The sequence below is a fragment of the Nuphar pumila genome, chromosome 8 (genome assembly GCF_984573655.1).
Source record: "Nuphar pumila chromosome 8, dmNupPumi1.hap1.1, whole genome shotgun sequence".
NCBI lineage: Eukaryota > Viridiplantae > Streptophyta > Magnoliopsida > Nymphaeales > Nymphaeaceae > Nuphar > Nuphar pumila.
In genome coordinates, this window is record NC_143256.1 from 12660265 (window position 1) to 12681572 (window position 21308).

General features: G+C 38.7%; 1 protein-coding gene and 1 pseudogene across 1 annotated transcript in view; both read left to right on the plus strand.

Moving 5' to 3' along the window:
- The first annotated feature begins 919 nt into the window (after nt 1-919).
- LOC149829629 (putative serine/threonine-protein kinase At1g01540) lies at nt 920-4548 on the plus strand (annotated as a pseudogene).
- A 15819-nt stretch (nt 4549-20367) lies between these two features.
- The window catches only part of LOC149829630 (putative pectate lyase 5), a 35069-nt gene continuing 34128 nt past the window's right edge, over nt 20368-21308 (plus strand). The window contains exon 1 of the mRNA XM_090015214.1: nt 20368-20499. Within this exon, the coding sequence (XP_089871340.1) occupies nt 20368-20499 (132 nt within the window). The remainder of the gene's footprint in view (nt 20500-21308) is intronic.

Here is a 21308-nt window from a genome sequence, read left to right on the forward strand (position 1 = left end):
AAAAGAAAATCATTCTGGGTCTTTTTGTTTATCACCATATCCGGATCTTATAAGATTTGGTTCGAGTCAGGTCCTGCTAAACTAAGCCCCTTGACACTTTTCAGAACCCAAAGGTATAATTGTATAACTGGTAGGGATCTGCCTAACCCAGCTAGGCTTTAGAAAAAAAAATTAAAAAATATAAAGCTTAACGTGATGTCACCCGATCAGCACGTGCCATCATCTTGAGGTTTCTCTGTCCACACGCCAAGTGATTCTCACTCGAAAGTGAGAGAGAGAGTTAAATCGACATAGGAAATTGATTCAAAAACTTTTTTTTTTTTTGAGAAACGAGAATTGAGCCTTTTCTTTTTCATGGGCTATGGTATATAGACATCACAGGCCTATGGAAAGTAACTGTATGTGACTGATAAGGTTTTGAAATGAATGGTGTTATAAGCTTCAGAAATGTGGACTAGCTTCATCTCTAATTGTTAAAAGAGTGTTTGATATTAATCATAAGGTATTAAAATTAGATGGTTAAGAAAAAGATTGATCCTATGCTCAATGGCATAACTGGGAGAGATCCTACTATTATTAGGGTTTAAGGAATCTCAAAGCGTCGGTCATTTTGTATCCAATTCTCTGAATATTTTGATACCCAAACGGTCTAATGTGAAGAAAGGGAGAGATGGAAAAGAAGCAAACTTTGCTCTGCTTAACAAAAATTTAAAATTCTGCCATCCCATCATGACAACTCTCTCTCTCTCTCTCTCTCTCTCTCTCTCTCTCTCTCTTGAGAGCTAGGAAGTCGAGTCCAGCGAGAGTAGTTGAAAGTGAAACCGATCAGTCCATTACCAACCCCCACCTCTCTCTCTCTCTCTCTCTCCCGATGAGCCCACACAGGTGAGCGGGAGAGGAGGAGCAAGCAGCGGCAGCAATGGGGTTCTATAATGGAGCCTTCCTCAACGACGAGCTCTCCAAACGAACATCCATCTTCGGGCTAAGACTATGGGTGGTGCTCGGCATCTCCGTGGGCGCAGCCATCGTCGTCCTCCTCTTCTTCCTCTCCCTGTGGCTCACCTCCCGCCGGAAGAACGCCAAGAGCAAGACGACCCCCTTCGCCCACCACCACCCATCTCCACCGAGCGCGAAACCCATCATCCACAATGTGTGTAAGGAGATTCAGGAGGTCAGAATCGACAACACCCACAAGTCCATTTCGGAGGCCAAGCCACTGGTTCAGATCCTCGCCCTGCCCATGTCGGAATCGGGCGTTCAGCCGATCTCAGGCGAGAGAGACCGCGCCGGGCGCGACGAGATCCGCATCGACATCGGCAAGGAGCACCGGATTGCCTTCCCGGAGCGCGGGGGCACGTCGTCGTCCTACGGCAGCGGCGAGAGCCGGTGCGCCGCTGATCCGGCACCCCCGCCTGCCGCCCCTGAGGTCTCCCACCTTGGCTGGGGCCATTGGTACACCCTGCGCGAGCTCGAGGTTGCGACCAATGGCTTCGCCGACGAGAACGTGGCCGGCGAAGGCGGGTACGGCATCGTCTACCACGGGGTCATGCAGGATAACACCAACGTTGCCATTAAAAATCTGTTCAACAATAGGTATGAGATTGTATGATCTCTTCTTCTTCCAAGCATGCTGTGCAATGTGTTAAGTTTTTAAGCAGAGGCATTGATCAGTTGCATCCTTTATGGTGTGTTTGGATTGCCCAATTATCTAGATAAATGGGCCCAATTAGGACTGTTCTATTTCCCCAAATGCAATGCCCCAACTGATCCTATTGTTGGAGATAAGTTTGTGGTTGCATCCAAATGCTTCCTTATCAGCAGATAAGATACAACTAAGAGGATGCAAGTTTTAATGAACCTCAAGCTTTTTCCTTCTTTTTTCTCTGCCAAAAAGTGGTCCTCTTTTTCTTCTTCATCATCATCGCCACCACCACCACCACCACCATCAATCAAGCATTGATTGGAATAGTTTTGTTTCACAAGATTCTGCATTGCATTGGAGGATTTGTGTCAATCTGTTTTGGACTTGTGAAGAATTAATGGCCTTGATATCAGATAATTTAAAGAAGAAAAAGAAAAACTCATGTGATGAAATTTGTATCTTTCTTGTAAGAATCTGAACTAGAATCGAAGATGGGTAATTCTTTTTTGATTTGTGCGAGTTTTTCTGCTCTTGATATTATTAGGGGCCAAGCAGAAAAGGAGTTTAAAGTTGAAGTTGAAGCTATCGGGCGGGTTCGGCATAAGAATCTAGTGAGGTTGTTGGGCTATTGTGCTGAAGGAGCTCATAGGTGATCAATCATTTCTTTTCGTCACTAAATCTTTCATTTTCAATTTTCACCTATTTTGGATATATGGTCTGCTTTTCATTAATTTTTCCTAATTGTTGTGATGTGTGTGGATAATTCAGGTTGCTTGTTTACGAATACTTGGACAACGGGAATTTGGAACAATGGCTTCATGGGGATGTAGGAGACTATAGCCCTTTAACATGGGAAATTAGGATGAATATTATACTTGGAACAGCAAAAGGGTACCATGGTTTTATCATCTTGAAATACATGTTTGTATTCCTTTGCTTGCCACATTGTTTTTATACTGGTGAAATTTCACACAAAATGCAGGCTCACTTATCTGCATGAGGGATTGGAACCTAAGGTTGTTCATCGTGATGTTAAGTCGAGTAATATCTTGCTAGATAAGCAATGGAATCCCAAAGTCTCTGATTTTGGTTTGGCCAAGCTTTTGGGATCAGAGAGGAGCTATGTCACAACCCGTGTCATGGGGACATTTGGGTACAATCTCATATTCATCGAATTACTTGTTTTCCTTGTATTTCAATGGCAAGATTCAATATCACTATTTTGTTGTTGTACTTGTATAGGTATGTAGCTCCTGAGTATGCAAGCAGTGGGATGTTGAATGAAAGAAGTGATGTATATAGTTTTGGAATCCTTATAATGGAAATCATTTCTGGAAGAAGCCCAGTTGACTATAGCAGGCCTCCAGGGGAGGTTGATCCTTTGTTCTTGAAATTCTTTGCCTGTTCTTTTTTAATTTAGTAATTTTGTGATATTCTTATTCTTTTTCATTTGAAACTAATGATTGTCAGGTGAACCTGGTTGAGTGGCTCAAAACAATGGTTGCAAACAGGAATTCTGAGGGAGTAGTTGACCCCAAGATGCTTGAGAAGCCGTCTTCTAGGGCATTGAAGAGGACCCTCTTGGTTGCTCTACGATGTGTAGATCCAGATGCCCAAAAGAGGCCAAAGATGGGGCATGCCATACATATGCTTGAAATAGATGATTATCCATTCCGAGATGTACACTACTATCTTTTTCTAACATGTTTAGATTTTCACAAAAAGTATTTTCCTGTTACTCTGTTGTCCTTTGTGAGGGATTATGATATCACCATGCTGCCTTCACCACCCTCGTTTCTTGTCTCTGCTGCTTCTCATTGTTTGGTGAGCTTAAGGTCATGTTTGTTTATTTTGACCAGTAATAGTAGGTATTGTGTGAGCTTTATCTTTTCCATTTTGGAGAATTCCCGAGGGGATGACCTGAAAGCTATGTCACATAGGTGCGGATGCGGCACTTTAAAAAAAACTTGGGTGCGGGGTTGCGGGAAGGATATATATATATATATAATTTTTAACGGTTTAAGTTAACACTACGTGTATTTGTGTGCATTTATGTATTTATATATATAATATAGATAAAAATGGACTTGATTAGGCTTAACTGAATATACTTTTGGATAGAAATGGACCTCAGTGTGGTTGACTTCACCTAACACAAAGGAAGCTATGTCCAAGTGTCGCACCTGCCTGGGTGCGGGTGCAACACTGGTGCGGTGCCCTGTTAGAAGAGTTCGTGTGACAGCCTGAAAGCTTATGTCTCTAACAAAATTTATTTTTTCATTCTGTTTATCATATTCATCTTCGGTTTCCATAATTACTGTGTATGGTCATTCTCCGAAAGCATTCACCTTTGTTTTATATATACTATTAATGTCTGATTGTGCTCAGCATTCAACTGTGCAGATGTGATGTTAGCACTATTTTCTTTCGTTGCCAAAATGTTTCTATCACCTTCATTTCCAAAGTTTATATATATTCAATTATGTATCACTTGGTTTGATCATTGAAAGAAAGGGAAAAGATGGTGTTAGAAGATGTCTTGCAATGCTTGGAGCGTATTTGCAGTTATTCTTTTTATGGTGTAGGATCGTCGTATTGGGCGGGAGCCTGGACGCATGCTTCGTGAAAGTCCACGTGATGATAACAACTTGCAGTCAATCGAGAAGCAAGCAACTGATTCAGATTATGGTAGTGGCTGTGAAAAGGCTAAGCTTCTGGAGAAGAGTAGGTGGAGACAACAATCAATGCTAGCTAAGTAGCTTATTTTGTGCAGCAGCAAGATCTAAATTATAGCCAATGCCAGGTCAAAGGCAATACCTGGGGTTCTTGCCTTTATGATATTTTTCTTTCTCTTGTGCTACTGCTAATAGATAACCAATAAGCTTTTCTGTACATGATTATCTGTCAATGATAGCTTAAATCATTTTGGGTTTTGGGTGGATTGATCTGTATGTACTTGTTCAGGTCTGAATCTTCTTTCTAATTGAGATTTATATGGTTGGCGCTCATTCTGTAATTCATATATATGATTTAAAGATAGACGTCAGTTTGGCAGAATTCCCTTTGTACATCGATGTGCTGTACTAAATAGATTTACAAAATCGGCCATTCTGTTTTTCTTATTGGAAACCGAGGCTCGTTGAATTAATCTTCTCAAAAGCAGAAATGCTCTCAAGATCTCTTTAGTCTTGATATTTTCTACGACCAATTCCTTCTTTACAAACTGCTGTAAAGTGCATGCTCTTGCTAAGTTGAAACAATAAAATTGAAAATGATAGATCTGGGTTGATTCGTACGGGACTTGAGCTTAGGAATTTCAGAGTTGAAGGCTGTCATGGCAAGGTGCTTGGGATTTACAGGAACATACTTATCTATTTGGGGGTAATCTGTTTTTGTTCAATTCTCTTCTTTTTGTTGTTTTCTTTTCCATTTGATTAACAGTCAGGGATTTAGTACCAGATTTCTTGGAAAAATGCCTTAAGTCTATTATCCATTTGGGTATTAAGGGATAAGGCTTCTTTGGGTATCTAGTTCAGTACTACTGTTTCATTTCTTTATTTATTTTTGCTCCCACTAATGCATTATCCATTTGTAAAAGTGATGATAAGTCGTTCCTCGGGCATGAAGATTTTTAGGTTGATTTATTTGTGCTGAAAAATTTGTTTTCTGCACTTGAGAAAACAAAATCCCAAGATTGTACCAACGGGGACTCCGCGTGGTTGGTTGGAGGTGTCAGTGCAAATCTCCTTGTGGTAGGACGTTGCAGTTTCAAAACCCAGTGGTACGTTAATAATAACTGGTGGGGGTGTGCCTAACCCCAGCTTGCCTTTTCTTAAAAAAAATCCTCAGATTGTGTCTTTTGCCAAGAGGCCAAAGCTGGGTTGTACTTTCTGGTGAGTAAGAAAAACCAGGGATATTACGCCAATGAACTGCAGAAGTGGCCATCAAAAAGAGAAAAAAAAACAGATAATGTCCATCTCCATTTTTTGGTGGCTCCTGTCCTACTCACGTGAGATTATATCCAGTGAAGTTTCATTATGGCCAACCACATATCTAAAGAAGCATGCTCTGTCAATTGGTTTGAAGACTGGCATCCTTTATATTTGTTGTCAGTTGCAGGCACAATCTTCTCGTGTGTATCACAGTCCTATTATGGTATTAGCAGTGGGCCACAAGGCCTCCAAGAATCAATGAGAGAGAGAGAGAGAGAGCCACAAGGCCTCCAAGAATCAAAGAGAGAGAGAGAGAGAGAGAGAAAAGGCCTCCAAGAATCAATGAGAGAGAGAGAGAAGGAAGCATTGAGTTAAAGTCTTGAATTTGGGAACTGAATCAAGGAGCAAAATAGTTGTGTCAGACTGGGAGGAAAATTATGGGGTAGAATTATAGCTCTGATAGCGCAGCCCGTGAGATTAATTAAGAGCCATTAATAGGCGTCAGAGGTGGAGGACATTGCCAATTAGTGATTTTGAAGAAAAAAAAGGGTGAGAAAAAGAGTAAGAGATTTTGAAGGAAAAAAAGGTGAGAAAAGGGTAGGAGATTCCGATATCTTACTTGGTGTGTAACCGCATTTTGACGGGGGGGGGGGGGGGGCACCCAGCTCTAACGTATTCAACTTTCGATAGTTTCCTCTTTATGCTATTTTAAATTTGTGATGGTTTTCCCAATCTGCCGCATCGATGGAATCACTCTCCATCTGGTTCAACAATTGGATCAGTTTCATCTCAAGAACCTTGCCTCGCCATTGACGCTTGACACATCGTGGATCACCGTCAACAAAGTGAGAAAGCTGTTGTGAGCTGCAGCTATGGAAGCCCTAAAATTGAGGGTGAGGAACATCTTAAAGGACTGCATATCGTACAACAAGTTCTTCTGGGTCTGCGAGGAGTTGGCCGGCACCAGAGGCCTTGCCAAAACAATGGATGAATCAAGACTGTGTAAGGTTGTGGCCATAAGACAATCCAACGGTTGCACCCTCCCAACTATTGAGTCGTGTAAAACAATAAATTAACAAAGTCAGGGTCGAGGGTTGCAACCTTAGGGGTTGATGGGAGCTTCTCCATTGGGCATGTATTAATCCTACCCTCTTTAGGAATACAAGAATGACCCTACGGATCAGTTCTAATGATGATGAAAAATGCATAGAATCATAGATTTCTGATAAACAAAAAATGAAAGAAAGGCAAGAGATTGTGAGAGAAATTATTTGTCCATGGCGATTTCGTGGGTAACGGCTGACGTTCAACCCCAGGGTCGATCTTCAGCAAATATTCGAATTCTTAGAGTTGTATCAGAGCACTAGTTCATCCAACCCTATTGGTGCTTGGACTGGTCACCAGGAGTATGCATAGTGGCACAGGAACACATTATGGCCAATCTCGGAAAAAACAAAAGGAATGGATTTAGCGAAAATGGTTAGTGGATATTTGTTTTTCCTCAAAATCGAATCTGTTGGAAACCTTACCCGATTTTTTGGGGACCGGCGTTCGTCGGAATCCGTCACTGGAAAAACGGTGCTGACCGTTGGTTGGAGTCCCACCAGCGCCACAGTCCACTTAATTCCCAGTTCTTTGCAAAAATAAAAAAGAGAAAGGAGCAAGACTAAATATGAAAAGAAAATTAGTTAGGGTTTTCCTGGCCATCACAAAATCTGGTGGTACTGCCGAAAAATCCGGTGTCATCAGAATAATCGACAGTAGCTGACAAAGAAAAAAAAAACTCCAAAATCGCTAGAACTCAGACCATCTGAAAAACCTCATCCAATCGACGGTGATCGTTTGAGGAAAAAAGGAAAAAAATAAGGGTTAGATAGAATAAAGAGGGGAAATCAACAACTGACAACCGACGTATTAAGGTTAGAATGACCCCTTTCATGGGGATTCCACCACCATCTGACCGTCGAATCACCTGAAAATTCTTTCCTTCAGCCTGATCCGACCTTCCCTTCTCTTCAATATTAAAACCATCGGAGCAAGAGGAGGTTGATCGGAAGTCTCTCCTCTAAGAGACCAAGTCGCCCCTCGGTAAACCTCAACAGGCATTGCTGCTCGGCGGTGGCACCAGCGTCGATCGCCGGCGGGAACCTTGGTGATTTAGGGTTTCCGTACGAGGCATCAACCGATCGGGTTGAACTCCACCGCAGTTTCTTTGCCGAAAAAGGGAGCAACAACAGGGTTGGAGAAGCAGCGTTATTGGTTTCTCCTTCGATTTCTGAGGGAAGGAAGGATCGAGAATACCTCCCTTTCGGTTTTACTCCAATTTAACGTTATTTTGGCATTATTAAATACTTATTTGCATATTAAATACATAATATTGTATTAATTCCATTTAGGAACATATAAAATTCCAAAATAGTATTTCAGGCTGGAATTTTGCCAAAACAAGGTATCGGTTTTCTGATATTTACTGAAAGAGAGTTCATATTTTTCTGAAACTACATAAAAGTGCTTATAATTTTTTATTTAACTTAGAAAGTTCCATATTTACAGTTTTGAGGTTTCAATTTTTAATATTTTGCTTAGACAAGCTTCTTACTTTTTTGATATTATAGAAAAGTAGTTATTCTTTTTTGTTAAGCACGAAAGGTCTTATGGAGGGTTTTGGTTTGATGTTTATTACAAAATGGGGTCTTTGACTTTTCTAAAATTATAGAAAAGAGGTTCTATTTTACTAAAAAACTCACAAAGCTTTATTGTGGTTGAAATTGCGTGAAATTTGATATTTTTATGCGTACTTTGATATATTTAGAGATTGTTGGTGCTTGCCTAATCTAGAATAAAGACACGAAGTATTGAATTATTTATTTTTGCTAGAGCTAGATTCTTGCTATACTGAACCCTTTTCTTTTCTAAGAGCATCTTCGAGCTCTCTAGGGACATTGGTGTGGGTCTCTTCATCCAGATCCACATCGTAGGCAGCATTTGGCAACATCTGAAAGTGCAGTAGGATCGAGGCAACGAGCACTAGAGGGGGGTGAATAGTGCTTTTAAGAATTGTCTGCAGAATTTTGACGGATTTTGCAATTCACAAAGCAAATACATAAAGAACACAATAATTTATCCTGGTTCGGTCTTTCCCGACCTACATTCAGTCTTCAAGCAAAACCCGCTTGAGATTTCCACTATCAACCTTGTGTAACTACAAGATCATACACAGACCAAATCCGGTCCCACTTTCAGTAACACATCTACTGAAAGCAAACAACTCCTTTAAACCAAGGAGTCCTTCCTTTTACAGAAAATTGAAACAAGTAACAACTTACAATACAACCTATGAGCCCTTCTTTTGAATGTAAATGAGATGCAATTGACTTTTGAGGTTGTTGAAATACTCTACTCACGAATTCACTATCTCTCAAAGGAATTTGAGTGAAAAACTGAAGTGAAAAATATCATGTGAGTAAGAAAATGAATATGAGTGAAAAGCAAAGAGTAATTGATTCAAATTTATTGAATTGCAGTGCTTTTGAGTGTAAAATGCACTCATATTTATAGTTGAAACATTTCATACATTGAGGGTATGAAAGGGTGTCAAAACAGTCTATTTTAACGATCAAAACGTTTGAAAAATGAAAAGACACGCATTTTAAAAGTTTCAGGAAAAACGACAAAATTAGTCAACTGGAATAGTAGTTAGTCGACTAATAATTAGCTATTAGTAGATTGACAGTTATCGTCGGTTGACTGATCTATTTATCGAGCCGTTTGAAAATCTGAAGATTTGAAACTTAGTTGACTAGAGAAAAAATTAGTCAACTGATAATATCATCAGTAGACTGAAAAACCTTTCAGTCGACTACTGCTAAATTTTTCTGAAAATACATTTTTTGTTCAGTCGACTGATAAAATCATTAGTTGACTGCTGCTAAATTTCCAGAAAACAGACATTCTGTCCGGTCGATTGATAAAGTCATTAGTCGACTAATTTGACAAAAATGACATTTTGTTTAGAAAATTTGGCACGAAAGCATTAGTCGACTGGTGAGTCTATTGGTCGACTAATAAACACGAAAATTTAAGAAAAGAGTTTTCTAAAAAGATTTTCATTGAGGGTTCTTTTAGAAAAGTTTTTTTAAAGACTTTTTAGCTGAAATGCAACCGAAATATGCATTCTAAGTAAGACTCTTACAAGAATCTAAGACTTTTAATGAATTTAACATTTGCACATAAATCTTCAAAGATTCTTTATCGAATTCTTCAATGTTTGTCACATTTCTTTATTGCCTTAGCTGAAATGCAGTTGATTCACTTGCTCATCATCAAAACCTTATACTTGAAGTATCATGTACGGCTTCATTGTCGTAACAATCTCCCCATTTTTTATGATGACAAACTTAATCAAAGATGAAACATTTAGATGCATAGATGGAGATTTTACTCCCCCTATCAATATGCTGCAAACATTAAAAGTTAGTACATTCAAAGCACATATATCACATATTGATTGGTTTGCATTTCCATCATTACTTCATGCATTTTTAAAACTTTTTCAAAAATGCAATTTTCAATGCTTTCACATGATGTAATTTCCATGTCATAATGCAATATGCAATTTCTATCTTTTTCTCTTAATTTCTCATGCAAGTTCTATCTTTATGCAATTTCTCATGTAATTTCCGTCTTTTTCTCTTTCTTTTTATAATTTCCATCATGTGTCTACCAAGAGGCACCAAGTTCTATCTTTTTATCTATCTTTTTCTCCCCCTTTGTCATAATAAAAAAGAGTAAGGGCAGAAATAGCATAAGCAAAATGTAACTTCAAGTTCAAAATATTACAACCCATAAAGTATCAAAGTTCAGTAAAGACAGAAAACAAAGATCAGAAAAGTGAGTTGAGCAAGTCTTTGATTGCAGTAATATCTTTCTGAATCGAAGAAAGTTGTTGAGTCACATCTTCATGAAAAGTGTGTTGATGCAACTCCAAAGCATCCAGTCGCTGCAAAACTTCATCATTGTCTTGACTAGTAGAAAATTTCTTTCATTTTGCTTGAGATGAAGGTGTCACAGAAGATGGTGAGGGTTCAGAAATTGATGGTTCAGTTTGATCAAAGTTTAAAGGAGGCAGATATTGAATTTTCATTCATTTAAAAATAGTTTGATCAAAGAACTCCTTTTGCTCAATATATTTTTCATTTGTTAAGGGAACTTTGAAATGTCTGAAAATACGAGTAAGAAGACATCCATAAGGAACAAATGATTTTTGTTTCCACAAATTAGTAAAATACACGTTGGCCCAATTTATAGAAATATTTCCAAATAAGACATAAAGAGCCGTAGAGAGATCTGTGGAATAGTAATCAAAAGAACCAGTTTTAGGTAGAACATTGTGGGCAAGGATTCGTCCAGCAATGCGTGCACGAGTTTGAAGATTAGTATTTTTGAAAGGAGGGCAATGAGGTGCACCGGGAAGAAGAATTTGTTCAAAAATTCTTTCATCATTAAGTTCAATAGTATTAAAAAGAGTGTCTGAAGGTGGAATTTCTAGGATTTGTCCAAGTAGTTTAGAATCAAACTTAATTTCAACATCACGAACAAGAGAGGAAAGAACTCCAGTTTCATGATCAATTTGTAAATTTGTATAAAACAAGTGGATCAGAAAAGGATAATGAAGGGTGTCTGCACAGGCATAAAAAAGATGTGAAATACCTAGAAATAATTCTCTGATTTTGTAACGAAAAAACATGTGAAAGAGGACATTTCGGCCTGGTAAAATAGGAAGTGAAGAAACCGATCCAAAAGTATCATATAAAAGAGGATTTCAGAGTAATCTGAGAGAAAATCCATATTTTGCTAGAGGTGTAGGAGGAGGAGACCCTTTTGCGGATGCAGTCTTCTGACGAGGCATGATTAAAACAGATTCACCCAAAAAAATTTTGCAGTTGCAGAGAATGATTGATCAACACAGTTGTTGAGAGGAACAGTTGAAGATGGTGTTGATGTCGGCTTCCAAATGATGTCCGGCGAGAGGAAGATATCTGTCGTCGTGCAACAGAAACACTTTGTGCAAAGTGAACGCTGTGCCTTCAAATTTGTTGGTAGTGGCCAAAATAATCAACAGTAACAACCCACTGAAGAGGGATGTTGATTCTCCACAGATTTTAGGCAAGAGGGAAAAGAAGAGGAGGAGTTCGCAGTGGATGACGGCAAGTGAAAGGAGGTTGCCACAAGGATTCCGGCGAGAACTGAAGATGCACCGGTCACGACAAGAGGATTTGGGCAACTCCCTGTCACAGCCAGAAGATTCCGGCGAGGAGAGGTTCGAACGACACTCCGAGGGTTTTTCCGAAAGCGAGAGAGGAGAGAGAGAGAGGGTTTTGTTTTTCAAAGAGTTTCATTTTTAAGAAAAATGAAAAGGTGCGTAAAAATGAAACGGTGTGTTAGAAACCAAGGGGTATCGAGTCCTTTAAAAAATTTTAAAAATATCAGTCGACTAGAATTTTATCGGTCGACTAATAAGGTGCGATTCCTTCTAAAAAAAATTTAAAGCATCAGTCGACTAGAAATTTATCGGTCGACTAATAAGGTGCGATTCCTTCTAAAAAAAATTTAAAGCATCAGTCGACTAGAAATTTATCGGTCCACTAATATGGTGCGATTTTGAGATTTTGTTAAAAAATTAACATTTTATAAATCTAAAAATGAGCAAATGCCTAGTTCTCTCCTATTTTAGATATGAAAGCAATATTTGCAATATATTGCAATTGCCTTCTAGTTTGGACACCACTCTTTATTTCTTCAATAACTTGTTCATGAGGATGATTGGGAACTTTTTTTCAAACCGGTTAAAGAGGAACATTTTCTTGAGAAGTACTCTATATCAAAGGTTCTTCTTGAAGTATTACTTCTTCTCCTTCGCTTAGAGGAATAACTTGCTCACAATTCTCATCAAATGCAACATGTAAAGATTCTTCAATGCAAGATGTTCTTTTATTAAAAATACGATAAGCTTTACTTCTAGAAGAATATCCAAGAAATATTGATTCATCTGATTTTGAATTAAACTTATCAAGATTATCTTTGGTATTTAACAAGAAGCATTTGCTACCAAAAACTTTGAAATATGAGATATTTGGTATACGATCATAATATAATTCAAAACATGTTTTATGTAAAATTGGTCGAATAAGAACACGATTTAAAACATAACATGTTGTATTTATTGCTTCAGCTCAAAAGTATTTTGGTAAATTTTTATCTTGAAGCATGGTTCTAGCACATTCGTGCAAAGTTCTATTCTTTCTTTCAACAACTCCATTTTGTGGAGCCGCTCTAGGAAAAGCAAAGTTGTGAGATATACTATGTAAATCACAAAACTTTAGAAAAGATTCATTTTCAAATTCACCACCATGATCACTACGAATTTTAATTATAGATGTGAAATTTTCATTTGTAATTCTTCTACAAAGTTTGAAAAATTCAGAAAAAGCATCATTTTTGCTTTTTAGAAAAATCACCCATGTAAATCGAGAATAATCATCTACTATAACAAAAGCATACTTGCTACTATTCAAACTTTGAATTCTAGATGGTCCAAATAGATCTAAATGTAAAAGTTCAAGAGGACGTTCTGTTGAAACTATATCTTTTGCTTTAAAAGAACTCTTGATTTGTTTACCCCTTTGGCAAGAATCACATAAGTGATCTTTCTTATGTGGTATTCTAGGTAGGCCTCTTACAAGATCATTCTTGGATAACTTAGAAATAATTTTAAGTTAACATGTTCAAGTCTCTTGTGCCATAACCATTAAATTTCATTTGAAACAATAAGACATTTTTCATTAAAAGTGAGTAACTCAGCTAGATAAAGTTTATATACATTGTTCCTTCTTTTACCTTTAAAAATGATCTTTTTAGATTGAAAATCAGAAATCAAGCATAAATCGTGTTCAAAAGAAACATGAAAACCTTTATCACATAATTGACTAATAGATAATAAATTACGCATTAAACCATCTACTAAAAGAACATTTTCTATCAACGAAAATTTTGGATTACCAATACCTATTACTTTTCTCTTGTTATTGTCACCAAAGGTGACGGTTCCTCCATCCTTATTTTGAAGGGTGAAAAATAACTCCGGCCTTCCAGTCATATGTTTGGAACAACCGCTGTCCAATATCCATTTGCTCCTTATTTTGTGTACCTACAACAAAATTAGAAGACAAAGCATTTGACCCCTTTCTATTTTTGGGTCCATGAGAGTTAGTCTTAGGAACCCATATCCATTTGGATTTTGGTTTCCTTTGATAATAAATATTCTTTCTATAAAAAGATTTAGTATTTATAGAGTAATCATGTCTAGGCTTATAAGCATTATAAGTTCCATGATTAGATGCATTTCTATTAGAACTAAAAAATTTAGTTCTATGAATAAATGGTTGAGAATATTGTCTTTGATTCTTTATCACATAGTTTGGTCTATTTTGAGTATCAAAGAAGCTATATCCCAATCCGGTTTTATTAACCGAGCATCTTTGAGAACCAAGAAGTCTTTCTAAATTCTCTTGACCATTTGTGAATTTGGTCACTATAGAAAGAAGATCATTTGATTTTTCTTCTAGACTAGTTATTTCTTTTTGTAAGAGATTGATTCTAATTCCAATTTCTTTTATCTCAAATGCTTGACAAGAGTTTTTCTTCTTGAGATCTTCTATCTATTGAAGTAACACTTTATTTTAAGAGTCAAGAGTTGAATTCTCAGTTTTTAACTCTTTGTTTTTAGAATTTAGACTCTTAAATTTAGCATATAAATCATTGAATGCTTCTAATAAATCATCATAGTCAAATTGACTTACCGAATCTTCTTGTGCTACAAAGCACATGTTGGCGACTTCTTCATTTGATTATTCATCGAAAGATGAGTCACTATCATCCCAACAAGCTTGAAATGTTTTTTTCTTCTTGAATTGGTCCTTGGGCTTGATTTTGAGAAGAGGACAATCTTTCTTGATATAACCTGCCTTTTTGCAGTTAAAGCACTTGACTTCATTTGGATTGGAAGAATCTGCTTTCTTTACCTTTCTTTGAAATCTTCCCTTTTTGATGAATCTTTTGAATTGACTTGTGATGAGAGCAATATCTTCATCTTCATCTTCTTCTGAATTTTCAGAATCAGAAGTAGCCTTAAAAGCAAGAGATTTCTTCTTGGGTTCTTCTTCTTGTCTGTCTTGAAGTTGGACTTCATATGCCATTAAGTTACCAACCAAATCTTCAAGAGTGAGAGTGTTTAAATCATTTGCTTCCTCAATAGCAGTGGTTTTTCTCTCTCCATTTAGGAGTTAAACACCTTAGGATTTTTCTGACTAAATCCACTTGTGAATATTCTTTTCCAAGGGATTTCAGAGTGTTAGTGATATCGGTCATTCTTGTTACCATGTCCGATATAGATTTATTTTGCTTCATTTTAAACAATTCAAATTTATGAACTAAAAAAGCGATTTTAGATTCCTTTACCTTTGACGTACTTTCGTGAGTCACGAGAAGAGTATGCCAGATTTTATTTGCTGTAGAGCATTAAGAGATACGATTGAACTCTACCTTGTCAACGACATAATACAATGCATTCATCGCCTTGGCATTAAGTGAAGCAGTCTTCTTTTCTTCATCGGTCCATTGACTGAAATCAGTTGATGGCATTTGGTACTTTTCTAAAACAACTCTCCAAATTTCGAGATCCATAGATTGTAAGAATATTGTCATTCTCACTTTTCAGTATATTGTTTCATCGAAAAGAGAAGGACGAACAGAGGAGCATCCTTCTTTATGTTGAGATGTTGTAGTTGCCATGCTAGATGATGGTCAAATCAAAATAATAGCAAACCCGCTCTGATACCAAATGAAAGTGCAGTAGGATCGAGGCAACGACCACTAGAGGGGGGTGAATAGTGCTTTTAAAAATTGTCTGCGGAATTTTGATGGATTTTGCAATTCACAAAGCAAACACACAAAGAACACAATAATTTATCCTGGTTCGGTCTTTCCCGACCTACATCCAGTCCCCAAGCAAAACCCGCTTGAGATTTCCACTATCAACCTTGTGTAACTAAAAGATCATACACAGACCAAATCCGGTCTCACTTTCAGTAACACACCTACTGAAAGCAAACAACTCCTTTAAACCAAGGAGTCCTTCCTTTTACAGAAAATTGAAACAAGTAACAACTTACAATACAACCTATGAGCTATTCTTTTGAATGCAAATGAGATGCAATTGGCTTTTGAGGTTGTTGAAATACTCTACTCACGAATTCGCTATCTCTCAAAGGAATTTGAGTGAAAAACTGAAGTGAAAAATACACGTGAGTAAGAAGATGAATATGAGTGAAAAGCAAAGAGTAATTGATTCAAATTTATTAAATTGCAGTGCTTTTGAGTGTAAAATGCACTCATATTTATAGTTGAAACATTTCATACATTGAGGGTATGAAAGGGTGTCAAAACAGTCTATTTTGAACGATCAAAACATTTGAAAAATGAAAATACACACCTTTTAAAAGTTTCAGGAAAAATGACAAAATTAGTCAACTGAAATAGTGGTTAGTCGACTAATAATTAGCTATTAGTAGACTAACAATTATCGTCGGTCGACTGATCTGTTTATCGAGCCGTTTGAAAATATGAAGATTTGAAACTTAGTCGACTAGAGAAAAATTAGTCGACTGATAATATCATCAGTAGACTGAAAACCCTTTCAGTCGACTGCTGCTAAATTTTTCTGAAAATACATGTTCTGTTCAGTCGACTGATAAAGTCATTAGTCGACTGCTGCTAAATTTGTAAAAAACAGACATTCTGTCCGGTCGATTGATAAAGTCATTAGTCGACTAATTTGACAAAAATGACATTTTATTTAGAAAATTTGGCGCGAAAGAATTAGTCGACTTGTGAGTCTATTGGTCGACTAATAAACACGAAAATTTAAGAAAAGAGTTTTCTAAAAAGATTTTCATGAAGGGTTCTTTTAGAAAAGTTTTTGTAAAGACTTTTTAGCTGAAATGCAACCGAAATATGCACTCTAAGTAAGGCTCTTACAAGAATCTAAGACTTTTAATGAATTTAACATTTGCATATAAGTCTTCAAAGATTCTTCATCAAATTCTTCAATGTTTGTCACATTTCTTTATTGCCTTAGATGAAATGCAGTTGATTCACTTGCTCATGATCAAAACCTTGTACTTGAAGTATCATGTATGGCTTCATTGTCGTAACAACATCTAATGTGACATCCTATGCATGGATCTAAACAAGTGAGGTGGCATCCCTTAAGTGAGATTTTTCTGAGGTGGTTTCTCTGAAATAGATGGAGGATTGCTCTTCTTGGTCTGAGATTGGATATTCATGATACCCAAACAAGTGATTCAAGGAAAGCCTAAACAAGTAAAAAGAGATTTTGCAACCAGACGAGTATCCTAAGTCTTCTCGAAAAGTACTCCACAGATCTGCGAGATTTCTTCAGGTTCTAGGAGAGGGGTTCCCTTTCGGATCAATATCTGATATACTCAAGTTAACAACTTAAGAGTACTAGCATGAATATTTCGGCTCTGAATGGTACCACCATCAATAACCCATGCTAACAACTTAAAAGTATTGGTGGAGGATCCAAAGATTTTTCTAATTTCACATAATATCCTAAAATTGCTAGAGGTTGTGTTTTTTTAATTTCTAAATGTCATGCAATTTCTCTAGCAATGATTTCTAAAAATGATAAAACCTAGCCTAATATTTATGCATGAAATTAATGTAAAAAGACCTATATTTTCAAAAAATAAATAAAGTAAAAAGAAAGCAACTAAGTGAAACCCAAAAAAAAATATATGTCGATAATGAGAAAATATGGCGGGCGTGCAGCAGAGCTGACAAAAGGCAAAAAGGTCTAGGATGACAAATTCTCAGACGACCAAACAGATCAAAATGGCACTACTTGAACGACAAAATCGAAATGGCCAAGGTTCATACAATTGAACCTAGCCGAACGACAAAATAAAGCCACACGACTAAAGCAAAAAAAGGCCCTCGATGACCAACTTTGCAGGAAACTTGCAAGACTTGAATGACCAACTCTGAAGGAAACTTGCAGGACCTGAACAACCAAATCAGAAATGAGGTCGCAAGGATGAAACGACCAAGTCTGCAAAAAGTTTCTGCAAGACCTGGATGACCAAAAAAAACAGATTCAGGCCGAATGAACAAATCTAACAGAAACAAAGTTTGATTGGACGACCAAACCTGTCAGAGACAGCAGACGACCAAGTCTACGAAAAAGTAGGATGGATGACTAAACCTAATTTAGTTGTCCAACAAAGCAGAAAAAAAATATGGAATGCAGACAAGCCCTCAGGCTGCAGGAAGAATGGTGAAGCTTTGATGGCTGAGCCTGCAGAATTACATGAAGAAGGTGGTAGAGACCACAGACGGCTCTGCCTAGAGAAAGAGGGTCAAAGGGTCAGGACGGCTAAGCCTAAAAAGAAAAATAGGGGCCTGAGGCAGAGACAACTCTGCCTGCAACATGAAAAAGAGAAAAAAATAGAAGGCAGACTCTACATATAGCAGAGCTAACAGACTGCTAAATATGGGACGACCAAAGTTGGTTTAGCCGTTCGAACAGACAGAAAACTAAAAAAAAAACAAAAACGCAATTCTAACTACAAAATTCAAAAAAACTATGGTGTCCCATCATGATGGCCAAAATTGTTGATAAAATTTTTTGAGACTTACCTTTTAAATCACTAAAGAAAAGATTTTCCTTTAAAAAGATATGGGGACGTTGTTCAAGTCTCTACGGTCCTTCTCCAGAGGAAAGGTAAAACCAAGTTTTTGAACTTTCATATCTCAAAATGCATCAAATGGTTTTATTCAATTAAATGAAAGGAACTGTATAAGTATCTTTAAATGAATCAAATATAAAAACAAGAATAAAGTAAGAAAATTGATCTAGAAATGTAGCTTCTTCGAACTTGAGGGTTTGTTTAGCTTTTAGGTTCACTTAGTCCAACAACACATCCACGCAGGTACAATAGGAACGACAATGTCTTCAAAAGCACCTCTGTGTATGTATGACACTATGGTTCTTTCTCTTCAAAGCTAGTGTTCAGACATATAAATTTTTGGATTCCTGATCATAGAGCTGGACCCCTATTTATAATTGTTCAGAACAGATCCAGATCATGGGACTCGTCGAGTTTGGATTTGGATTTGTACTCATCCTAGCTAAGAGATGAGGTTAACTAGGAGAAGTCCTCCTCGAAAGAAAGTTTATTCGAGAGAAATAATATCTTGAAATCATGCAAAAGTGGTTGAAGATGAGGCAAATGTGCTTCATTTGCTCGAATTGATTGGACGACTAAATGGGTTTGTTCGTCCGGAGATGGATGGCTAAATAGGATTGACTATCCTATGAAGACAGGATAAACCAAATATCGGATAGACTAGACAAGACGGTTAAACCAGAGTAGTCTTCTAGGGTTGGATGACTGAATTGAGATAGTCATTCAGAAGGCATAAGGCAGTGGCAGAGCCAGGGGTGGGCGGCCACCCACCCTAAAATTTGAAACCGAGTCGACTCATGACTCTAGAAACCGAGTCGAATCGGGACTTGTGAAACTGAGTCGACCGGGACCCAGTCTCTCGATGAGTCTAGAGCCTGCCAAAAGGGGCGAGGGGTAAAACCCTCGCCAGTTTTCCTTTATCGTCTGCGCTCTTCCCCTCCGTTCCGGCATTCCCCATCTGTCACCGGTAAGGCAGCAACCCCATTCGCCGGCTCTCCTCCCCTGTGCTCTATAGTGCCGCCGGCCTCCCTTCGGTGAACCCGTTGTGCCCCCCTCCGAGCTTCTCCCTCTCTGCTGCAATCTCCGGCGACGCGAGGCACCGGTGTCGCAGTCAGTCAGACCTTCACCAATCTCCGGCGACCATCGCTAGCAGCCGACCGTCGCACTGTCTCAAGTAACATCCCTAGTCCCTACCCCCTCTCTCTTGCTTTTCTAGTCGATCGGCAAACACGATAACCCTGTTTGCGGTTTCTGAGAAACTGAAGCCTTCGGTTTCTCAGAAACCGCAAAGCATCAGACGACCCATGTCACCCATGTCGCAGTGGCGGAGCCATAGGTGGGCGGCCGCCCACCCTAAAATTTGAAACTGAGTCAACTCATGACTCGGAAAACCGAGTCGAATCGGAACTCGTGAAACCGAGTCGACCGGGACCCGGGCTCTCAATGAGTCTAGAGCCTGCCAAAAAGGGCGAGGGGTAAAACCCTCGCCAGTTTTTCTTTATCGTCTATGCTCTGCCCCTCCGTTCCGACGTTCCCCATCTGTCACCGGCAAGGCAACAACCCCATTCGCTGGCTCTCCTCCCATGTGCTCTCCAGTGCCGCCGGCCTCCCTTCAGTGAACCCGTGGTGCCCCCCTCTGAGCTTCTCCCTCTCTACTGCAATCTCCGGTGATGCGAGGAACCGGTGTCGCAGTCAATCGGACCTTCGCCAATCTCTGGCGACCATCGCTAGCAGCCGGCCGTCGCACTGTCTCAGGTAACCTCCCTAGTCCCTACCACCTCTCTCTTGCTTTTCTAGTCGATCGGCAAACTCAATAACCCTGTTTGCGGTTTCTGAGAAACCGAAGTGCAAAGCATCAGACGACCCATGTCGCCCATGTCACCGACCGAAAGACCTGCCAGCGATGATTGCCAATACGACACCCAGCCATGCCCACCTCTGGCTCTGTCACTGCGCCCAACGATTGATGGACGTCGACGGGTTGGATTCTGACGGCCGGGAGTTCAGGAGCGCGAGGGAGATGTGGAGCGAGAAGATCAAAGAGAACAACCCCACCAGGAAGAGGGATTGGTACAATAAGGGCGTCTCTTACTGGGAGGTGAGATCTCTGGCGGTTCCTCGTCGAGAGAATGGGTTTCTAGTTTTTTTTTACTTCTAATCCGAACTGGGGAACATGAAAAATCTTATTTGGTTCTTTTCATGTTGCGGACTTTTTGAAATTTGTTAGGGTTTAGGGGTTTTTTTTGGGGTCGAGAGATGGTCCTTTGTTTAGGGTTTGTGCTCATGGAGCTTCGGAATGTTTGGGAGTTACCTTGATTTATTTCGCTTTTGATTGCCTCAAACTTCTTTTTTCTTTATGTTTCTTTTCTTTTTCCCTGGGAAGTTGAATTCATTTCCTCCATTTCTGGATTCAAGTATTTCGAGATTTTCTCTTTTGGCATTTGGATGCAACCACTTATCCAGAAAAAGCGAGGTTTGGGAGTAGATTGCTGCTTACCTTAGCTCACATCAGAAAGTAGATCTCTCTGCTTGGGAGCTGGTAGGCTTCAACTTTTTCGAACGGTTAAATTTCTCTCCGATTCCTAGCTCCCAAACAGAGCGTTTGGTGTCTCCAGACCATCTGGCTGAAAAAAACAAAAGAAAAGGGAAAAAGAAGCGCACCACCCACGTGTTTGGTAGAAATAGTCACCAGTCTGGAACTTTCGGTAGGAAAGGAAATGTGATTGTGTTACATTTTTGGAAGGAGGTATTGGTTATCTGTTTGGGACTTCTTTTTCCCTTTCGGCGAGATTTTAAGGGTTGCTACTACGATCTCGATGGAGTTCCAAATAAATTCCAACATGTGAAATTAAGAGTGTGTTTTGTAATGAGGCAGCTGAGTCTTGTCGACCTGAATTCCAACTAGGT